General features: G+C 33.0%; 1 protein-coding gene across 3 annotated transcripts in view; it reads left to right on the forward strand.

Moving 5' to 3' along the window:
• Window positions 1-25,227, forward strand: part of LOC106136321 (protein PALS1) — a 96,199-nt gene that overhangs the window by 8,738 nt on the left and 62,234 nt on the right. For all 3 annotated transcript variants that reach the window (XM_060948215.1, XM_060948213.1, XM_060948214.1), the window contains 2 exons: window positions 9,065-9,198; window positions 10,666-11,141. In XM_060948215.1, coding sequence (XP_060804198.1) covers window positions 9,065-9,198; window positions 10,666-11,141 — 610 coding nt within the window. The remainder of the gene's footprint in view (window positions 1-9,064; window positions 9,199-10,665; window positions 11,142-25,227) is intronic.

Genomic DNA, 25,227 nt, shown 5'->3' on the forward strand with positions numbered 1-25,227 from the left:
CCGTTGCGCCAAGGCTCATGCCCTTTTGCAGTCTCCACAGAACCCCGGTCTCATCTCAAGGGAAATACTGAAATTAAATGTAGAGATCAAAAGTATAAAAATGGTCGTGGATCGTCTGATTGCAACTTTGAATAATTTCGCAATTAATATTCATCGTAAGAATACCGTTGATGTTTCATTGACGTGGAATTTGATGTGGTACCAAATATGATGATTGATACCGGTATTTTTGGTAACTAATGTATACTTAATGGTTAAGTACCTATACATTGTTTAGGCAAAAGGTACAATAAATAATAAAGTAGAAACACCTAGGTCGATTCCTAGAACTAGATTGAAAATAAAACCATAAGTGAGAGCTATTAAAATGTTTGTCACCGAACCATTAATTAAATAATTAGAAGAACAGAATATCTAGATAACTTAAGAAATAACAGAATTCAACAGATTTCAGAATTCGGAATATCGTGCGACTATGACTTCGAATATTAATACCTACTTTATGTACGAATAACAACAAATTACTTTGTAATAATAAAGCTATTACGCGTTATAAAAAATCTAAGAAATATCAGTATACAACAATAATAATACCGTGTCTGTTATAAAATAGCAATTTAAATGAACGCTCTTGAAACTAATATGAAAATTGCACGTTGAATGAATTCGTTTAAGCGCAAGCGCTAACTAATGATGATTGCAGAGAATCTAAACACGATTTTCATGTGAAGACCTCATGCGATGCAAAAAATGATAATCATTGTAAATAAAAAACCGGATAACCTTGATGTCTTCGCCGAAGAACGTGGCAAAGCGCGTCAGAACACATCATACATTTATAATACATGATACACACGGCTTAGGAGATACCTGGTCCACCTACCATACGCCAATCGAGGCGAGGTGACACAAGTATCTCCTGAGCCCACCGTACCTACATCATCGGTAAATACATATACGCAGGTAGTCTATGTGGTTAAGCTTATGTTATTAGTGTCTACTGTGACTATGACTAATAGAGGTGCAAACCGTACCTAGAGCGGTTATGTAATTATCGAGGAATTGTGGTGGAAACAGGAATTTGCAAGATCATTTGTGTGCCGCTATTTAGACGACTAATCTAGGACAATAATATAAAGCAACAATCGGTTTATGCAGAATTTAATACCAGACCAAACAGATTTACTCAATCATAGTTTATCCACTTCGTGAACTGTTATGATTACATGATAAGCTATTTAGTTATTGGACAAAACGACATTTACCTTGCCTTCTTCGATCTCTCGTCAAAATAGCAGATTTTTTAAATTCATTCATTGAAATTTAGTTTCAATAAACAAAACTCTAAAATTTGCTCAGCACTTTTATGATAACAAATCAAATCAACTTATTACCAATTTAAAAATGAGTCATTTAAACTAACAAAGGAATCACAAACCAATCGGTAAACGATATGTTTCGAATGATACGATCTTTGGTAAATACCGTACCGTTATACTCGTATATACTATAACTAAAAGTAAGCCTAAATCAACAAAGAGCATTTTGCAATAAGTAAGTCTTCATCGGCATCGGTAGTATTGGGATCACACAGCCTCAGTCCATTTAAAGGTGGGACTAAACAGAACGGCATTTTTCGCCAATACCATGGATGGTAAGTACTCGTACCTAAGTGTTTGTTATTCATCATTCACTATCATCAGCTAGGCAAATTCATAATTTGAACGTTAATTTCTAAAAATAATATATGGGAAAAGGACGTTGTACGACATATAGTAAAGGTATATAGTTACCTACGTTAATGGACCTAGGGTCCATTTAGAATGCGCATTTATGCACTAGCCTCAGAGTAGGTACTTGCAAATTTGCAATAGTGGAGAGGTGCATTAGGTGCAGTGTATTGAAATTGCTTTTAATGGCAATAAACCGTATGGCTTGTATTTTGTGGTGTATCGCAAACAATTTTTGATTTATTTTATTAGCTATGAACGTTTAAAATGCATATTTTCTGCTGGTTGTATTTGTATCCGTCGTGTGGATTCGTTACCAATATTAATCGGAACTTAAATTCTCCCCTTAGTAGTAACCATAGAAATCATAATAATGTAAGACAAAATAAATCCGTTTCATTCATTGTCGCCATATTTTAAAAACGAGGATGACATCAAGAATACGCCTTGATCAATATTTAGATTTCTATGGCTTTAATGAGACACAGGAATCAAGGGAACGCAATGCGTATATCGGACTTCTATTGTAGTCTAGTTACCACTGGAATGCAATGGCTGCAACTTGCCAAGCATTTTATAGGTTTCATAATTCAGATCGATTATAGCGCAGTCACGATGTTATTTTTTATAGAAGCAACAATTTTATGGGCTAAACTAGGTTCGTTTTAATTAAGATTGCACGTTGATGGACGGAAGAATAAAGAAAGATTAAGGAAAAGATAGATGGCGGAGGATAAGAGGCAAGTCGCATCAAGAAACATTATGGGACATAACCAAATGAGCTTACATAAATAAATTTCAAAATCAGAGTTAATAATAGATTTGTATTAAGTCTCAACTCAACGATTTTTTAGAAGTATTATCCTAAAATAAACTGAAATCCAAGTACCTGAATACATACAACTTATTTGGTAATTGACTGACCCAGATTTTGAAACGGATCCCGTATGTACAAAACTTGCGAATACTACACTAATCTTGATTAAGCGCAGACATACCTACCCACACTTTAAATTTATAACCACCCCTTTGGTCGGTAGCCAAACGTATGTTTGGAAAATTCAATCAAAACACATATTTATAAATAATATGATTGGAACCTGTTCAAGCTAAGCACACTAGCATGAGCTGTTCCTTGGCTTACAACTTTACTCCCGCAGGGCTCGTTGCAAACAGATTCTAACAACAATTAGAAGTTTACGGACAACGGACATGTGTTGAAGGAAATTCCATATCCGGCTTTGAACAAATAAAAATGCGGTATGGTTGGTGAAATGTTTAGGAATTTTGGTGAATCTTACAGAAAAAGATATTTTTTTATTTTGGGTGTCCAACGAGAATAAAGTTTAGGGTAAGAGTCACTTCTTAATTAGGATTAGCTTCTTATTACATTTTTATTCTTTGTATATACTGATCGTAGTCATCGTCAAATACTAAGTCAGACCAAATACTTTAGTCTACTATGTACAACATTGTACAGTGAGCATTGCATGTAAGTCTTTGCTTATTTGCATATTACTGTCGTCTGCGCATGCTATATGACGTAAGGAAGAAATGATCACGATTCACTTCGTCGGTCATCATAAACAACTTATTACAGAAATATAACATAAGTAAAATCAAGAGTTTATTAACGATAAGTCTTGAATCCAATGTATAATTCTTGGCTCTATATTAGATGTTGTTAGATAGTTGTGTGACAGGTTGCGTTGCTACAAGAAGTATCTCAAGCTTATAAGCTTTTCCCTTAGTCTCATCTTACGACATCCATAGATGAGAAATGGAGTGGTTTTCTGGTGCCGGGAATTACACAGCACATACATATTAGATGTAATCTTATTAAATAACTATTTGTGCAATATCTTGAAATATTATTGCAAAATATGACAATCACTTTAGAGATTTACCAGTAATACTATACAAAGTAAACATTCAGACTGACTGTTGCAGACAGTTATTATATGCAAGTTGACGGACGTAGGGCCACACCCCGGCACTCGATACAATTGCAGTGATTTCGATCAATTGCGTTTGCATATATACAAAACATCAATGACTTTTGATTGTTATTTGTTAGCAAAAATTTCACATTTATTATTTTAGCATTTTTACTTCTTATCAAAGGGGCGTTTAGGCATATGGAACTAATCGGTGTTTTGTATGAGTAATAGCATGTTAATGCTGTAACTATAATAAGTATATTATTTAATATTTATTAAAGAATTTGAATACATATTTCTTCTTTAAATAGCTAACATGAAGTGTAATCTCTGTGCTTTTTTTGTTCTACAGCTAATCTGCTATGCTATTGTCATTACTAAGTGCGCGGATAACAGTAACCGCTCATTCTTTTGTTTGACAAACAGTCAATGTAAACTTCTGATGTGGTATGTAATCTGTGTCATGCGGGTACAACGTTCATAAGTTTTGCTGAATCTCAAAATTGTCCTAAAAATTTCCAGCCATGCATTATTCATAAATTTAGTACATATAAGACATAACATTATAAACGTTCCCCATGTAACCAAATGGACGAAATTATACATGAACAGCTCGTGTTTCACAGCGCTTAAGTCGGAAGACACTGATGTCATCCATTTATTATATATCTATACAGTTTGGTTTTAAAGGCACTGAGTGAAGAACCTGTTCAGAACCAGATGATGATATATCTAAAGAAACTAGGAGAGCCAAATTTTTGGACGATCGATAGTTTATTAAGCTCAGGGTAGTATGTCGATGATCTTACTAAGGTAACAGTTGAAGGAAATCGTAAGGTGCAAGCTATCGTACGGCATAGGTTTCCCAGGTCCAACAATGAATCATACGGATGAGATGATATTGAAGCAAAACATACGAGAATGCCAAATTATAATAGTGCAGTAATAACTAGTGAAATTAGTCACACATGAACTCAATTGAGGTTAACATTTACATTTATAATAAACCTGGGAATATTAATCATTGGTAATTACGTTCAGCTAATTAGCATTAACTGAATTGCCACTAGTGGCAGATACACAAACTTAATTTGCATATGTTGGAGACTGGGTGCAATGGCTAATCAAATAATATTGTCTTTTCTTAGTTGTACTTTTTAATGGTGAAGTTTGTGAGGAATATAGTCAAATTACAGTTTGAAACCAATATTTTATATTGCAATGCTTTTATTGTTTTGACTTTCACTTTAAACTTTGCAAACACCCAATTGCATTTTAAGATGGATGTGCAGTCCACGGCAGAGAAGCCTGATCTATAGATCTATAAAACTATAGTTTTAGGATTTATGAACAGGAACTCAGGTTACTTGATTGTTACCTGACCGGTAAAATCTCAGGGTCCACTTAAGCTAACATGTAATAAATTTGAATTTAACTATTGCTAATATGAGACTAGAACATGTAAAGAAGTGGCAACTCATGGTTGTGATATAGCGTTCATATTATTGCATCTCAATTCCGAGAGGAAAGCTGGTATATTTTATTTTTGAACAAATATGGCAATTTCTTTGCTCTTCCCTTAAATCACAGCTAACATGGTGTTTGTTTCCGTTAATTTACTTAGAAATAGAAACAATGACATGATTTTATATCTACTTGTAAGCGTGTTTGCTACTATTTCTTTTGTTAGAGTGCAGTTCTCTTTAGCGTTTACTCTAGATTCGGGCCGGTTTTCTTCCTCATTGCCTTCTCTGTAATCAGTAATGTCTATGTCACATTCTAGGAAAACTAGATTCCTAGTTTGATGAAATAGACGCTGTCTAATAATAATGAACATGATTGACAATAGAGCGGCCTTATATTTATTTAGTTTGATTATTAACCGTTGCTCCTAAGGTAGTGAAAATATCTCATACGAAAAGCTGAATATTCCAAAAAACGTTATACAATTTTTAAATTATGTCATAAAAATTGTGAAAACCAATATGGTCCCCTGAGGAGCCCCAGATATACTCATCCGTGACAGACGTCGTTAAGATGGTGATGGAGATAACGGAAGTCAGGTATGGGTGATAGATGTGGATAAACAAGAGTTAGATACAAAAAGTTTTTCTATAATATTGTTGTAATAACTTCGAAGATATGTACCGTTTTATCCGCCTGTACTGGACTGGAATGCATAAAACTGGTTCTTCAGTCACCAGAGCACTAACTAACAGTTACAGCATTTGAAAATAAACGGTAACGCATAGACATTAAAACTGTTTTTCTCACGTCACGGTTCAAACGATGATCGCTTTCTGATGTTGAGATAGGTGATGTATCATCATTAGAGACGCGTGACGGAATGTGAGTTTTAAGATGAAAACGATAGGGATAAGTTTCATGTGATGATGAGATCAATTGATGAGGGTGTATTTGAGGAAACTGTATTCAATGTTTTAGGATATGACCCAGCCACTTGTTACTTATCTGAATTTCAGGTCCATCATAGTCATTATGTTAAACGTCGTCTTCGAGTCTTGAAACAAAAGACTCTGTCTTTCCCGTAATCCCCGTTACAGACACCTTTTAGTGGATAAAACAGTAGTAGCTTCAATATTTTACACTTTTAGGAAAATTGCAGTTTTTTTGAGGTCAAATTATACAACGTTCCACAATTTTTAATTCCGTAAATGGCCTTACTGCATGTGTTGTATCGAAGATCACTTTGCGTCACGTAATTAGGGAAAATGGAAGTGATATGTGTGAGTGAATAAAAATGTTATTTTAATAAGTAAAAAAAAAATTTAAAAGCTAAACCAAGTAAGGTATATTTCAATTAATTCAAAGCTAAATCAAGTAAGGTATATTTCAATAAATTTGTTTTCAAACAATTTTACATATACGAGTATGAGACAAAGCAAATTTGCAGCCAACGTAACGTTAAGTTACGACCCAATAAAAATAGGGATGGTAATAAAATTGTGAAGGCGGTAGGATTGGTGCGAAATGCGATATTACCGACTTTTGCTTAGAAAATTTTTTGGGTTATTGAAAAGGCATTCGAATATCATTTTGGTCAAACCTTAGGGTTAACCCGACTTAATGTCGATCTGGTATCGAAAAGGGGCCGACTTAAACGAGGTGGTTGGGCGATCTGACTGGTGGTGATATTTTCTATAAAAACGCAAATAACTCTTATAACCAACCTGAGACTCTTTCTATTCATTAGGAGAAAAAGATTCGTGTTTTTGTTGTATTAAAAGTTAGGTCTATATCTGCAAAGTTTTTTTTTTATTAACTTTTGACCGTTTGTACAGATTTGGCGGTGAAGGGAAACCCTTCACCTTCACTAGGAACTTTATGATAAAAAAGGTGTCTTTTGATTGTCTATTGATTAACAGCTACAACTATCATTACTATGTTCTACCAAAGCAATCTGTCCCACTGCGCAATAGTAAACTCATTACTGATATTATTATTCAGATTGATTTGGTATTCAGATGCGACTGACATTGTTTACTACAGATGTGCGAAGTGCTCGTTTGTATAGAAGATGTTTGTATTCAAACATTTATCATGTCGTCCGGTCGTGGTCTATGCCACTGCACCTTTTTTTAATTTTAATTTGATGAAGATTGTGTTATTTCTCATATCAAAATGGTAGGGACCGAGTGATGTCTTTAGGTAACATTTTTATTATTTGAGCATTACAATCCCAAACAACAAAACAGTTCTCAGCGACGGTATCCGCCGTGTTACGTTCTGAAATTAAACTTAACATGCTCGTGTTAAATTTAATTCATAGTAGTAGAAGTTTTAAATGCATTCATTTAACAACTTACTAATATATTCAAGAATCTAAAATACTAACGCATAACTCATTTTAAAATAATATTTTTACTTATTGCGATAAATACATTGCCTGTATTGTATAGTCCCACTTACCTATACAAAGCCAGATAGAATTAAGCAGCATCTTTTGAAGAGGCGTTACAATGGAGCTGAGCTGCATTGCACAAGTCCTTATTTCAAAGAACTGCTGCTTGTCTGTGCTAGAGCGCGCACTTCACGTAAAAATTAGAAATTAATAAATATTACTTACTTATTATACTCTTATGTATATATATATAACGGAACCAATTAAAATTTAATCTTTATTTATACACTCCTGACACATAAGCTTCACAGGTACTAAACTGAACTAAAATGTGTTGGATTAGTGAGTAATGCAAACGCAATTGTTTCTAAAAATGTAAAAGTTATCAAATTTAACTTTGATTTATTTATTTACTTACTCATATGGAGCGTCTTGAGTGTTCTTCTAGTATGCAATCAATAAATTGTTTAAATACTTAAGATATTATTTGATGTGTAGATTGGGTTTAAACGCATTTAATTTCTCATTTAAAAATAAAATTCTTGGAAAATCTAGTCGAATCTTACTCATAAAACGTACTCTTTATTTACCTACGAGTATTCTCATAAATTCTAGTTACTCAAGTTTGACTCACTGAGGAGAATGCAACGCAGATTGAATATTGATTTATGACGCCGCCGGATTGATAGTCCATCAAATTAATCGGTTTATTCCGATTGGAAGTGTTGAATGCCCACTGATGGAACCGGCTGATAGCATTAAAATTAATTAAATCTCTTCTTATTTTTACTTGCTTTTCTACCCTCCCGTGTATTTTTCTAGCAATTTTGTAGTACATGTACCTATGTTTGATCGGGTGATTAAATATTATTTTATAATCTTCCGACAACATTTTGGGTTTCACTTCAACTTTAATGACAATTTAAACTAAAAATTATAAACATTGATTATAATGAACCTTTTCACCGACGTATAAAATGTTTGAAATTATATAATGCTGTTATTTAAAAATGAATGTTAATTGAGTAGTGAATTAAGGACAAATGTAATTAAAGTCGATTAATTCGCATGACGAATTCGATCTGTGTAATTTAAAATCGATTTAGTGAGTTTATCAATTGCTTCTATTTCCGTTTGCTCTTTAATTCTGTTTATCTTCTTGTTTTTTTCTATATACATAGATATATGTTCATTTTTCTGTTTCGAAAATCCTTATCATTTCAATTTTGCTCTTCAAAAGATTCCCAAACATACGAGTATTCTGATTTCAAAATAAATTAATTAAGTACATTTTCAGTTTCGTAAAAACGGAATTTAGTTAATGCAAATTTATGCTTGTCTTGAAAGTACAATGCATACAAGTTTATCTAATTAATCAACGTTTATCAAATTGTTCGCCACGAACGTATACGTTGCGATTATTTTCAGTGCCACCTGAGTAAGAACCTCCTGTACTGACATAGTACAGAAGTCATATATTTGAACATCATCATTATTATCATAACATATAAACTTATTTATATTGTCAACAGTATCAGACATCGGCCACAACATTATCCAGGATGCCTTCCTCATCGCGGTGGAGGAGCAGGCCCGCCAGCGCTTGCAGCGGCTGTCAGCGCTCAAGAGGATCACACCCGTTGACATGTCCAAGCTTTCTGTAGAGGTAAATAAGAAATTATAGACATGGAAGTAAAAACGAAAAGATCGTTCAATTTACAACCGAACTACTTATCGTAGAATACTGTTTAGCACGTAGATAAAAGATTCTTAAGGGAGCACTAAGACAGAGCAGGAAGAAAAGCAGGTCCGACAGCGCTTGTATATAGTAGGGTGTCCAGAAAGGGTACGCTGTTTGGGAAAGTGAACGTGAGAACAGCGCACTGCTGATGATGATTATGATTCGGCTCGTATAACCGGAAGATTGGTAGAGATATGGGTGAAGGTGACATAGTCATATCAACCACACCAGAGAAAATCCTTCGCTGTTTTAATCCACTATTGTCAGAAATTTAAGCATATTTTAGATCTCATTTCTAAATCTCGATATTTGATAATTTTTTCCAATGGCAAAGTTTTCATAAATTCTAATTAAATCGCCAATATTTTCAACTGAGAGATTCTTTCATCAGTTAGTTTGTTGTTTCTTTAATCTTCCCACTCGTGAGTTGCATCGCCCAAGTAATTGTTTCTTGCCACAGCCCCTAGTCCTTGCTCATTCGTTACTTAAATTCTGTTCTCGAGCGGTCTTCATTCAGTTTGCTTTCAGAACTTATCTTCTCCAAAAGCTTCAACAGCACTTAAAGAACAAACTAAAATATCTGCTGCTTACTCAAATGCTATTCAGAATTTGCATTCGCTTAGGAAATGTTATCCAATTTAATGATCACACACTTACAAGTAGGATTATGATGGAAAAGTAATAAAAACTTTATGCTTTTCTCCGCCAACGTTTCGTTCAAATAGAGTTATCTACATACAAGTGATGCCTAACGGGATAGACAAAGTCAATAGTTACAAAACTTCGAAGGTCATGTTTTCCTGGGTGGTTTATCGATAGAGTCGAGATTCAGAGATAGTGACCGGCTAGCTTGTCACCTAAAAGAAGACTCTTAAGTTTATGACTCCTTGATTAAGCCAATACTACCATATTGGAGTGCTTCTGGTGTTCCGGGGATCATACGGCAAAAAACATTATAAATATTCAGTAAAATACAAGATATGTATTATCAAGTCTTCTTCTCGCCCATTCAATTAATTCCACGTCACAAAACACATTTTTGTTTCGTGAATAATTTCATACAAAAGCTTACGCCACAATTATTATTTCAAGGGCTTGAGACCACTTGTTGCCTTTCACATTTCAAAAATTCACATTTGCGTTCTCCGAGTGCTTTTTTTGTGTAAAGTTAATTGGGGTCGAGTCGGGAGAGATGTATTGCTGCAATCCATTTAAACTTTTATTAAAACTCGTGACTGTATTAGTTTTGGATATTTATGTCGAAATGATTTCCTTAAAATTGAGGCAGTCCAGTCCATGCTAAGATAAATATTGCTTATTGGTAGTCAAAATTTTTTATATCGATGAATATTGAATGGATATTGTATTGAATTCGTTTTTCTTTTTTTCTAGTTAAACAAAAGAAAACGGACACAGCCAGAAAATAGACAAGAATTGAATGGCTATATAGCAAACTCCACTGTATATGTGACGTCCATTAACGAAAATGGAGCAATAGAAAGCAAACCCACGATATCTTCGCCAAAATCGCAACCGAAATCGTTGCAAGCCAAACCGGCACCAGTCATAGCTAACGGCATACAGGAAAAGAAGAAAGAATCTTTAGAAATAAAAGAAGAAAAACCTGAACCAGAAAAACACGAAAAGGATTCAAGTGAAAAAAGTTTAAAAATTAAAGTGGAAAGTGAAGTGAAAATAGAAAGTGAAGTGACTAGTGATAAAGATATTAGTAAAAGTGATGCGTACAGTGTTGCTAGGGAGCATTTGAGCAACGGTAGAAGTGAAAAACTATTGGGAGAACAGCCTGACCATAGGATCAGGGCTACAGCTATTGTGGAGAACAATAAACTTGGACCAGGAGATAAAGGGTAAGTTTCCTATAGTTTTCATCATAACGATGTTATAGAAAACACTCATCATTAATATGAGAATCAAATCTATTGTAATTTTATGTTTCACAAAAGTTAGGTTATTTACATTCATGTATTTATTAAACGAAGGAATTATGCAGAGATCGTGGCAAGTGGAAAGATGTAGTCTCTGCCTTCCCCTCCGGGAAAGAGGCGTGATTTTGTGTATGTTTGTATGTATTTATTAAAGTAGATTTATATCTACGTGACTTGGAGTGTAACGTTTGAATCCAAGGTATTTCATTGTATACCTACGGAGCAGAAAAACCAGTAAGTATTAAAATAAACGTGAACTTAATGAACCGAATGAGACATTTGGATGTTAAGTAAACGGGATCCAGTCTCATCGCTGTTCTTTATCCTCGTAATATAACAGCGAAGCAGTGAACATAAAAAATTACGTAATGGTCTGGGATACTGGAATTCGTATTTTATGCTCATCGCATACGGTCGTTTTATGGTTGCCGTTTAGGAACACGGTTAATACCGATCCGACAACGAAACTCCTATAGGCGGTCTTTAGAATTCTATTACTTCAATTTGTATGAGATTTAGAATCGTTGAAGTTGATTTCTGTATGATACCAATTCAATATGGTTTTAATTGATTATTACTGTTACGATGACCTTAAAAAGTGAATGAACTAGGAAGCCATAGTATTGCCAACTCGTCCAAGGTTTCAATAGAAACTTTCTTGCAACTGTAAGCCACCGATACGCTACGTATTTGTTGTTAGAGATAGCTAAGTAAAACTGTTTCGTCCTGTCACATTGGATCAAAAACCTTATTTTTGATAAAAATGCAACACAAAGAAACCGTTTTATTACAATCCATTCCATCCTAATGATTTTGGGGTTTCTATCTTTATAATGGAACTAATTTTTCTTTCTTTTAAATTTCTCAATAATTTTTCAAGTATTTTGCAATGTTACTTATTTTTTTTTACTAGTCTCATCTTTTTATTTAGATTTAAGTAACATTGATAACCATTTCATATTCACATTTCTAAAAGTATTTTGTCATTCTTGATTAAAGTTAAAAGACAGGTTACAATTTTGAGACTTTAATTAGGTACCTTCTCATGCAATTACGTATTTATTATATTTTCTCAAGTTACTTGGAAAAATTTTAAGAAATATTACACCAATGCACAGTAGCATAGTATATTGAGTCTAAATAAGATTTTTATTCCAATAATCGCAGGAGGTTCTTTGTCATTTTGCGTTACAAATAAATCTATATCTCTTGCCTAGACATTCTCACAGCTTTTGACACATTGGATGGCTGTTCAATGATTGATTATATTCGGTTTCTCTTTCCGGACTTTCGCTTTGTAATACCTGTTTCTTTTATGACATTTTATTATTTGAACACTTCGCCTAAATTCCTATTTCAACTCGACATTTTTGCTTACTAGTTACTTATGATTATATGAACTCCAACTAGATATTGTTCTTAGTAAGCAATTATAAAAGCTCTACGAATACGTAGTACCTACATGAAACTCTTCCGTTACTGAGTGACCCGACTGAGTGATCTGACTGACAGACAATGAACAGCCCTAACCGCTGAGTGCAGAAACTTTATATTTGTTATGTAGGTTCCTAAGGTGGTTTAGGGGTGCACCAAAAGACGATTTTCCGAATTTCCCATGGGAACTTCGGAACAATTAACGGGTTTTTTCGTTTTACGCAGCGGAGTCGCGGACTCTGTGTATTTGTATAATATTTTAAAAGTAAATTTTTGCAACTGCAAGGTCTTCATATGAACTAGGAAAATTTGATGAAATCATTGATGGAGATAGTATTAAGTAAGAGATACGATTAAGAAAGTATATCTAACAGACTTCAAAAAAGGAAGAGGTATTTTTGTAAATACGTATTTATTTTTCATAAGTATTTACAAAAATAGAATGGAAAACATAACGTTTTTACAATAAGTACGTCTATCTTATGAAGCCGTTATTTGAACTAGTTAGACATAATTATCAGCTAATTAACAACAGTGCGTGTATGAATCAGTCTACCTCTTGTTATGAGATTGTAAAAACTGGGCTTAATGTCCAAACTTCCATAGTATGATATTACTGTCATACGCCATTAGGTTTTATAAATGTGAATGTCTGCCAAACACATTTTGATGAAATTGTAGATATAAATACAGTTAATTATAATCCAAGATCAAAAATAAGCTAATTTCCTATGTTTTAAGAGAAAATTTCGACGAGCAAAAGTTAGAAACTAAAGTTATGACATGTAGAATTTCAACTAGTTAAGATTTTGTCCCAAATAATTATTATGTTATTTTCAATTGTCTGTTCCTCTAAACACTTTTTGTACTCAGCCATATTTTTCCAGGAAATGAGGAAGACACACATCTCATTATTGCCACAATAAGTTTAGCTAGAGCCATAATATTCATACTGCTATTGCATATATACAATCGTATATATATCGTATGAGTATTTCCTCCGACGGCCACATAATGATATTATTCTCAAGATCACCAACATAATTGCGAAAAAAACGTGACTCCAAGTCAATAATTGACGCTATCCGTTGTTCACGACAGTCTCATTCATCGGACAGGAAAATTAACTGGTTTTTAGATCTCTTCTACAGTTATCTATACTCGTAATAATAGACCTATATGGTAGATATAAGTGTAAAGAACACAGTAAGGTATGTTATCTTAACTTTTGACTGAGTAAGCAAAGAGAGTGAAATATACCAATCAACCTCGTGTCACTAAGTAAATAGTCATTTCGGTTAATTAAAAAAATATATAAAAAATATTAAATTTGGAAAAAGTGAGTAACTAATTAACAATTAAATGTACAGCCTCACTTTCACATGTCACATTCCACGTAATAATTAGTTCAAAAGACCCTATTAATACGCTCATTAATTTAATTTGAAAAAAAAAAAAACTTATACCACTATATATTTTGCATTATTTGTTGTTAGCAAACTAAGTCGGCCTCATGAGGATCAAATTTCCTGATAATTTTGAGCGATACGTTCCCGAGCCATGTGGTCTATTTTGGTACGGAATTTCATGATATTCATTACATTCTGTCAACATGTAATACGTAGTTGTCTGTTAGAGACTTGACATGAATTTCTTTAACAATACGACGCCTTTGCATCCAGCAATCTTGCATCTAGCCGACATACGGTAATAGCCTTGCCACGGTACGTGAAGATATTGCTGCATTGGCAGGTAGATCAGTTTGATCAGTCAGTCGCCGGCACTTGTCTGAGCGACACTTGTTGTCGTTGCTTTTCAAAGTAACATTTCGACAGTTGACCCTTTGTCTATTCGAGACGTGGGGTAGTATTACCTGTGGTCCTCCCCCCACCTGTTATGCGCCCGCGCTTATGAGACCCGTTTGTTCCTTCTCTTTCCCGCGCAACCTTGCGCTTGAGTTGAGTGTTCATCCCATTATTTGAATTTAGAATTTTTTAAACTTACCTGCTCGGCAGTCGTGTTGTTCGTGGTATTTTCTGGATTTCTGTGTTTGATTTTAAGTTACTCTGTTTTTATAAATGACTACAACAGGAAAAGTGATGTGTTGTGTGAGTTTAACATGAGTTCTGTGGTGTGATTCTTGAGGAAAGTGATTAATATTGATCGTGTCCAGAATGCATTACAAACAGTTGTTCAGGAGGTAAATGACTCATTGTCTTTGAGTATCTATCTTTACTTTTACATTTTTGTAAAAAAAAACATACTTTTTCTAGATTAATTTAATTTTGTTCTCATCAAGGTACAATGCTATAGCTACTAATGTACGTATATCGTGTTCAGGCTCAGTTTGCTCAGGTGTGAATGTAGTGCGACATAATTTTGTTTTTATTGCATTAGCGGCACAGTTGTGTGATTCCATTAAAGTAATTTCTTGTAAATTTGTTCTACTTAGTAAGTTCTGTGAAATTTCTAACCTGAATATCGTTGGTTTGATTAATCTCCATGCTTGAATTCGAAACATATGAATTATGTTGTAGTTTCTTGACCGTTTTGACTGCAAGGTGCAATCCATACATAAATATAGTCACGATTTTATCCCTAGCGGGGTAGTCAGAGCCAACAATCTTGGAAAGACTGATAGGCCAGGTTCGGCTGTTTGGCTTAATGATAGAATTGAGATTTAAATAGTGACAGGTTGCTAGTCCATTGCCTAAAAGAAGCATCTCAAGTTTAAAAACCTATTCCTTAGTCGCCTTTTCTGACACACGGCTTGATTACGGATAAGATGAATGAAATAATTATTATTCGATATAGGTTTAACCTACCCTTTACGGATCATAATTTCTCTAAACAAATTAAAAAATCATAACTTAAATCAAATGACGATGCCACCACAAGCTATGGTTATCAAATAAATTGTGAGCATTTTTCAAACTTTCCCAAGGGGGAACTTTGTATAAATTATAAGGATGGTTCCACACGATCAAATGATTGCCTGAAGCGGTATCCACACGACCGGTAATATCTTGTAATCAGAATCTCGGTATGTAGACACTACATGCTTGTGTAGTGTTTAATAACCTGTAATGTTACTTTCTGGCCTCGTATAGAACGATAACTCTGCTTGTTATTTTTCTATTTTTTAACATTACGTTCAACCAGCTTCTTATATTTTGTGGGGTCTCGAAACTCAACAAATAACTAACTCCAAACGACTTTTACTCAGACCTGGTCTCAATCTCAATACATCTAAGTGGTTTTTATTCTTGTGATTTTAATAGGGTATATAAAAATTGAGATTTTATTCTTCTAAACTATATAAGGTATAACGTCCAAATTAGGTTTAGTTTTAAAGTTTATTAAAAGTTTGCCGCCAATTATACAGGCTGTGATTAGGATTGTACTAAAAACTACAAATTCATAAGTGACTATTTAGTAGATAACTTAATTACTAATACCACTACTTGATGACTGACCTTAATTGGGACTTAGTACTAATCTGGAAACGGAAAATTTAAATTTTAACGATTGGCTGTGACGATACATTCACAGATATTAAGATTAATTCACAACATACTATTATAAATAGTTAGGGAACTTCATTATATTAATGTAAGAATTCCTTGTTGCATGAAGGTCTCCCTTGGTATATGTTTATTCAAATATCTTTAAATGTTTTAAACTTCTCAGACAAAATTTTGTCTATCAAAACACAACACTAGGTCTAGTAATATCACTAACACCATCATTCTGTCAACAAGGTACTAGATTATAATTTCCTTTAACGGAATGCATTCATAACAACGGAAATTTGTATCAAAACTGGTATTGTTACGTCGTTTGGAAGACTCGAAGAATCACCCGTTCCTAGTCTCATAACTTCACGTCCATGACTTTGAAATTTGTCAAATGAAATTCTAGTTTAAAATGATTGTTATAAAGTCCATTTTCTAATACTTCTACTTCATTAACCGCCCTTTCTGATTATGAAATGGCGAAGACAATAGGTCCATTCAGTATTCCAAGCTCGTTCGAATTTCCCGCGATCGCCTTAATATTCGTGTTCGGTGTTGGATTATGGAGGCGGATTCAAATCTGACGTTTTAAAGTTTATATCGGTTTGTACATTGTCTTTAAACCTATTTTGTAAATCCCCAATCCAAGTTGATACAATTTGTAAAGCATAACAACTCCTATAATTCAAGACGGCCGGATCACCGAAAAATATGCAGAACTTTACGATCACAATTAATACATAATATTATGAAGGTTTTCTTTCACGGATTCTACATATTAAATCAAATACAAGATATTTTTTGTACGTCGTAGTCGTTTTTTACATAAGATTTCCTTAATTTATAACAATCCAACGGTATTTTTTCAAGAAATGATAAACGCTAAACTTAGAGAATCCCTGTTAAATATGTTGACAATCACTTAAGTTTTAAACCTCCAATTTTTTACTCAATATTTGTAAGCATACCATGCACTAGCCGACCGCCTTATCTCTTTTAAACCGATTAGCGTCGCATACCTTCATCTACCTACTTAAGGACCTATTTAAAATACGACATCTTTTGGAATTAAGTGCTACAAAAGGGCCTATGGGGAATTCTCAGATTGCCAGCATGTGATATTGTAAAACTAGATATAAAATGTGCAGTAAAGTCTTCTATTTCTATACTAATATTTTGAAAGCTCTCATTATTATTTCATTTATGAAATTTCGTGTTTTAATATAGTTAAATAAGTTGATAATAAGGTTTAATATCTATCATAAAATAAATTAACTAAACTTTCTCCTTTAGAATGCAAGTCACGTCATTCAAAGGTGTGGAAGGAATTCGTTAAAATTACCAAAGAATGCGTGGAATCCATCGTTTGTCGTTACTTGGTCTTTGTCTGGTATAGTAAGAAGAGTAACTAAAATAGAAATCAACTATAAAACAAATCATATACATAAAACAAAGATAAGTCTCGTTTGTTTAAATTAAGAAAGTCGAAACTTCCTCTCACAACTATGAAGGAATTACATGCATAAGCTTATTCAGACCCAAAAAATTCTCACGAAAAATTGGCAGTGCCACACAAGATTTACCTTTCCCAAAACATCAACAAAGGAGTCTCATTCAAGGAACGCAAAAAAACTACAAACTCGGCATGAAAGGAATGCCGGAGTAATCTTTGTGGATTCCCAAAAAAAGCACAGGTAACCAATTTTGTGATGACGTAACGGTCGACTCGGAACGAATTTTGTTTTTATATTCTTGACCACCATTGTTTTAGTCATGTGCTTAATTTGGTTATGAATACTATTTTTGTAAATTATTATCTACATAGTGGTTTTATATATAAGTAAAAGTTCAATTAAGTTGTGATTAAAATGAAACTGCATTGCAGCATTATATGAAATTGCTCAGATGCACTTGTTGTGGTAACTGTTCTATTCACTTACACTAAAAGTTGACTTCTTAAGTATTCTTAAAATTCTTGGGTAAGAATCTGGGCGTGTTCACACGAAGATATGTAAACAAAGCTCCCTTATCGGTCGAAATAGCGTCTTTAAAACAGATTATGGAAACTTACAGATGTGACACAATTACTTCCTGTTGTCCTAAGATATTTTCATTTCATTAACCAAATTCATAATAAAAACAATTTGTTATTTCTATTTCTTTTAACATTTCACTAGAGAATATCCTTCATTTCATTAAAATTTAAGTAATTCATACTAATGCTAGAAATGTGAACGTATGTTACAATGTCAGAACCAAAACTGCTCAATCGATTTAGAAAAATAGTTGTATGAATATAGGTAGTTTCTCAATTATTTGATTTCAACCCAACGCTATTTTTGTCAGTGGCTACGTACGTGGTTTCTTACTCAACTATACCGAAGAAAAAAGGAGGGTTATGATTATGTTTGTATGTTACCACTTGTCGTTTTAGTATTTACCACATTTGTTGACAAAATCAAGTGATGGGTGCTGGAAGAGTTTAAATAATTCCCATGCGATATTACTGTGATGACACGATAATGAAGCGTCAAACAAATCACCAGTCCATGCCCAAAATATAGGTCTGATCTTAGGTCCATAGGGATATTAATTTAAATTTTAATTAAAGATAAAAGTTTCATGTATCTTACTAACTACTTAATCGATTAAATGTCAGAAATGTTTTATGTATGATTTCAACTAGTTCTTTTGAATCTTCTGAGTTGGCACAATATCTCTATTGTCATATTATTATTAATATTGATTTGAGTATTTTCAAGCAGTTATCATAAAATAAAGACCGAAGTGGGTGTAATACAATTAGTTTTTTCTCGAATACTTAATAATTTATTATTTATTTATTTATTGAAACATATTAATTCTTTTTTTTTTTGACAAAATATACCAATCAATAATGAGAATTAATTTTTTTTAGCAAATTTAATTTTAATATTAAGTGGTACCCAATGTAAAAAAAAACAAGCCAATCTGTTTTCACTAGATTTTTTTAAAGATACATATTAAAAGACATTTTTTCACACCTTTTCAAATAAAAACGGCCAACGCGCCCTTTACAATTTGAAAAAATATTAAACCATCGTAAGTTATCTCATGGGAATGTATCTTCTTACCATTAGATGGGCGTCCGAGACATGTGATGCCTCCGAGTGTACCGTTACAGTCATACAATATGTCTGGACTAGATGGACTTTAGTTCCATGTGTAACGTATTTTAATAATAAGAAACGTACGTGTAGGTGTGGATGTGTGTGTGTTTGTTACGATTTCGCACATTCCCTAAATCTGCTATACCGAATTTTACTATAAGGATAGACTAAATCCGAAATAATACCTTGGGTAATTTTTATCCCGAAATACCCATGTGAACGGAGACCCGGGGCGCAGCTAATAAATATAAGTATTTATGTCCATCTACATGTTATTAAACAATGTCCCGTGTCTATTGAAATCTTTATGACTATATTGTACCAAACGGTATATATATGTTGGACTTAATGCCATATGGCGTTGTGGACGAGAATTTTGAAAAAGTTCGCAGTCACCAAAATTAAATAGTAACTACATAACGCTGGGTTTGTACCTGGTAAAGATATCTATTGCTGTTCAAAGAGTAAATACCGCCTGTGTGATGGCCCCTTTGAGTCAGGTAAGTACAACCAACGATGGCATTTTGCATGATTGTTTTTTTTTTTGAGAACTGTTAAAATGTTAAACAATTTAAAATTACCAAAGAAAAGGATGAATTCACATAAATAAGGTTTTTCGTTCGATAATGCACTTCCTTATGAGTCATCCTAAAACGTTCTCTTCTAAAAATTCCTTTACATCAAAAATACAATATTGATTGTATTCTGCAGTGAAGTTTGTTCTTCATCTGCACTTTCACTTTGGAAGCGGTATAGTAGATATGAGTGGCATTATTAAGCTTGTATACTATTTTGAAAATAAATCTATTTCTATTCAATTCTGGAAAGTATAACAATTGAACAATTATCCGAATTATTATGACTTCATTTATTGTCCTTTTCATATATGTACTTTTGTAGTACTAGCGTGATAATGTTTTGCTTATAAATTAAGTCATTCACAATTTTGTTTATACGTCCAAGTATAAACATTATTGTACTTTTGTGTAGCTCTTGTCACTATTCATACCTACTACTTAATACTGCTACCTCGTTCTACGTTTGTTTCTTTATTTGAATTGTTCGAATGACGATAAGGTTCAAGAACTGTATAGTTTGTTTATAATAAAAATTTAATTGTTTAATTAACAATACTTGTAAGTATGTGGTTTAAGGTAGGTATGCAAGTAAGGATTATTTTGGGTGAAATTCAAAGAATTTGCTAGATTTCCTCTTTCGATGTTAATTGGAATTTGAACTATTGTGATAGGTCATTTTACAAAACAACGCACTATTATTTTGATAACAACAATATGTAACATGTGCCAATCAGCAGTAAATTATTATGCTGAACAAAATGTTTACTTGCTGGGACCGCTCGACTTTTATTTCGATCAAAGTCTAAAAAATTGGTTGAAAACATTGTTTTAAAAATATATCTATAATTAGGTAGTGCGCAAAATACGATTATTACGAAATGCGCGCAAATAAGCTTATCATGTTTTATTTTCTTTGATATTTGTTACTAAACATTAAATTCGTTTAAGTATAAAAATATGTTTGAAAATTATTGTTAGGTATATCAGAATTCGTAGCATTCTTAAACAACTCAGAAAATTTAAACCAACTAAGCAAACAAATAGGTATATGCAATTTTCCAAACATGTAATGACAAATCCAACTTTTTTTAAATTCCATCATTCCATTGTGTGCGGCGCACGTCGCGGGTCCGCCCACGGCGGCGTGCCCGGGGCGCGCCGATGACGGGCGCGACTTTCATTCAAATGATATTGTATAATACTGGTTGTCATTCCTAGTTGGGATTTAGTTATGACGATGTAAATTATAAAGTCTAATATGATAAAATGCCTACGTTTGGTAAGGTGTCCATGTTTTTACTCTATAGGGTAAACGTTTTTAATGTTGAATACAGATTTAATCGCAGAAATGTTACAGGTTCGATAATGAGAATGATGATATCTTTTTTCTAGTAGTTCTGTAGATTTGAAAGTAGCACGTGTTTACCTACAATTTTACATAGAACCGCGTATTTTAGTTATCACATGTCATAAATAGGTACTCACTATGAAATCGTAGACTTTGGCCGACACTACAAACATTTTATGTTTTAGGTTACAATTTTATCTTGTTTTTATTATTATAAAATGTACGTTTCATATAAGCAGTAGTAAAATGCAGCAATAAAACAATATTCCTACTTTCTACACTTTCTCTCAGTCTGTGAGACGTATTGCTAGATATGAACAGCATTATATGACGTATATTATAACTAGCCAGTTTTCCTTACGTCTAGGTTAATAATAATATTCAAATTCTGTGCAAACTGCAAATGTGGCTTTTTTTCATTGTGGCTCTCCTAATAATTAAGTCCTAAATAGCTTCGCCTTACAGCTGTCTCGGAAAATATAAAATGGCTGTGAAAAGTGAAAGATATCTTAGTTTTAGTAAAGTCTCCCTATGAGAATTTTTAGGTATTTTCTTGAAACTAGTTTTAGAAATAAAGGAAAGTCTGTTCTCTGAATCGCTGGTTTTCAAATTGAATTGTTATTTTTATTATATTATTTGCTCGCGACTTTATTATATTAGTGTTCACACTGAATGTTAAATAATATTATAGCTATCATTTGCACTCAACGCTTTCTAGTTTTAATATGTTTCTCTCGTTAGTTGGGCCGTGATATAGCATACATATGTCTTCTTTTACTGTTGGAAGCATTATATTTCTTAACCATAACAAGTATTTTATGCGAATGTTCCAATTACTTATCCATACCTACTAACCCTTTTCAAGAATCATTTTAGGTTTTTAGAAATCTGAATTCTATAGTCTTAAACATACAGGTTAGTGTTTGTATCACATGCCATAATTTTGCACAAAGTTTATCAGCGCATCAAGCCTTCTAGCCTTAGTATCTTAAAAAAATAGTCTTTGTAATCGCAATAACCATAGACCTATATAATGACAATACTAGATGAACAGTTGCTTCCGAGTAAGAATAAAAACTCCACGAGTCGTGGGAACCGATGCTCTGATTGTAGTCGGACAATAGTGGGTGGGATACCGGTGTTATTGGTATAAGAACAGTCTTTTTATTCCCAGGCTAACTTCCGTCGATGACTTGGTGTTTTGTGACCTTACAGACAATCATGGCCACTTTGAAACCGAATTGAGAGGAAAATCATAATTTGTAACAACCTATAAATCTCAACTGTGGGAAACAAACATAAAAGTTAGTGCGTGTTAGTTACAATTCGAAAATTTTATTTTACCGACTCATCTGGTTGTTCCCCATTAATCAAATGGTTTTGGTGGTTTATGAGTATAAGATAGTTTAACCCTTAATTGCATGATTTTTCCTATTTTTTTAAAATAAATCAGGTTGATGTAATTAATGCTCTAGATTAAAGGAAAAATATTTAAAAAAATCCTAGTATAAATAAGAATTTGAATTATTTAAAAAACAGTGATGAAAATTTACATCATTATGCATTGTTACATATATAGCTCAGTACTAAATAAGTCAAAAGATATTGTTTACTTATTCTCCTATATTCTAAATGATAATTTAAAAAACAATTATTATTTTATTCAAGCACAAATTAACTCCACATTGATTACACGAAATTGTGGAATAGCCTTTACATTTGGGAAATTTACACCGAAGTGACCTTTCTTTTTTTTTATTGTAATTCTTCTTCCAGTAGACTGGTACTAGGGTTTTGTTGTACGCAATAGTCATTTATAAAGTTGCCAGGAACAACAAATTTAAAGTTTACAGTTTTTGAGTACCTTTTTTTCTTCACTAAATGTTATGATTGAAATTTCCATCATCATGCAAAGAAGGGTTAATTTTTTTATTGATACATTGAGTGCGTTATGTCCTGCGATGCCTGCAGGAAAAATTGTGATCTAAGATACTAGATCACGCTCACACACACTAGATACACGCAAGGTCAATAGTATGCACTCTTGCCTTGAATGTTCCCAAGTGGTGGGTATCGGGGAAGAAAGACGTAGGGAGGGAATTCCAAAATCTTATTAATTACGTTTTATATAACACGTTATTGCTAATGCCAATTGAAATGCCAGGTGAAATCTGTTTGGTGATTTTGTATAGTGGCGGTCTATGTTGATAGATTTTAGTCACCTTATTCTTTTACATTATTAATTATAATTAAGAAATCGCAAAAGGGTTTAAAGTCCGAACATGTTATCTAAATTTTCCGCACATTTCCCAATCCCTCTCTACACACAGTACTGAATGACCCTTGAGAATCAACCAGGACAAAATAAGGAATGTGTGGAACAATTTTGTTATTATTTTGATAAACATTTTTGAACTTACCTCCTCAACCCAAATAAGTTAATTAAAATAGAGTCATTAAGTTGAATATTTCTCTTTTTTTCTTTAATTCTCTAGCTTGGCAGGCGTCTAGAAGTTCGCGTTATTAAACAGCGGCTTTGATTTTTTTTTTTAATTTGATATAAATGCCAAATACTTATTAATATATGATTGTTTTTCAAATTGTCCGGATAACAATAATTATCTTTGTAACAAAATGCTTACTAAATGAATGCATTCTGATTTCTTATTCAAAGTAGTTTCGGTTTTTTGATTCTCAATAATGCATGGGTTTACTAATAAATGTTGATTCCGTGACCTCCATATTTTTAGCTACCGGTTACTCTAATGAGGGTATCATTTGTCAGGGGGCATTTAATTAGTGTTTACGAGGATGGCTCTCAAGTTGGTAGTTTTGGATGGTTCTCAGCATACGCCCGGATAATCTCTTGTGATTTAAGAGCAGAGCTATTATTGAACTAAGTTGAACTAACCGTACAAAAAGAAGAAATTATATAGCTGTCAGAAAAAGCTATTACCAATCTATCATAATCCATACTAATTAATGAGCGAGCGAAGAGTGAGGTCTACCAATCAACTTGAGAAAAAGTATAAGTAACGTATGTATGTTTGTAAGGCGATAATATTCGAACCGCTGTTCGTCTGATTTAGATTAAATTTCTCAGTCAGTCGGTAAAGGAAGAGTTTTACATTTATAGACTACAAGTCATAGGTAAGAAAAGTACCTATAGTTAGCCAATTCTACGCTGGCCCGGTGTTTGGTCGAGTGTAAGTACATTGTTACAGCACAATTGCTTTTACCCAAGACAAGGAAGTTAGGTAATTATGCAATGGCGGCAATATCTTGAGATAATACAGGAATTAAAATTATTACTTAGTTGTTTCAGACAAGAAAATATTTTCTTTCTGAATATATTAACTAGCTTTTAAATATAGATCAGATTAGTATATTAATCAATTTTTTATCGTAAATATGGATATTTATTAAGTATATCAACTAACAGAGAAAAAACAAAAAAATATTTATAATTTTTAATATAATACTTACTACAATTAAATCGGTTATAATAATATCATGGTACCATGAAATGATATATAATACGGTGTTCTATAAATAAATAGGTATTTCTACAATCAGTTAATCTGTAATAAATCCCACGATAACTTGAGCTATGTATGATTCATACAATTTTACAGACTTAGATAGGCGTAGCTGAAACGAACATACAAAGCGATACTAGTAGGACGTATAATTAAAAAACTCATAAAGTGCTTCTATTATATAGACGTCTACTTAAAATATGTCGCAAATTTTTATTTGCCTGTATTGACCGGACGAAATATATGAATAATAGAATTACAAACGGCCTTACAAACCCATACAAACTTTTAGTGTCGTACTTATAAAACTGCAATGGTTTATTGCTACCAAGCTAAAATTAGTTGAGTTTCAGTCAAATCAATACAAAATATCGATACTTCAAGCATGTTAGTATGTACTACGTAAATCCAAGTAAATCGCATTAGTAGGTACCAGGGTCCGAGG

The sequence above is a fragment of the Amyelois transitella genome, chromosome 15 (genome assembly GCF_032362555.1).
Source record: "Amyelois transitella isolate CPQ chromosome 15, ilAmyTran1.1, whole genome shotgun sequence".
Lineage (NCBI taxonomy): Eukaryota > Metazoa > Arthropoda > Insecta > Lepidoptera > Pyralidae > Amyelois > Amyelois transitella.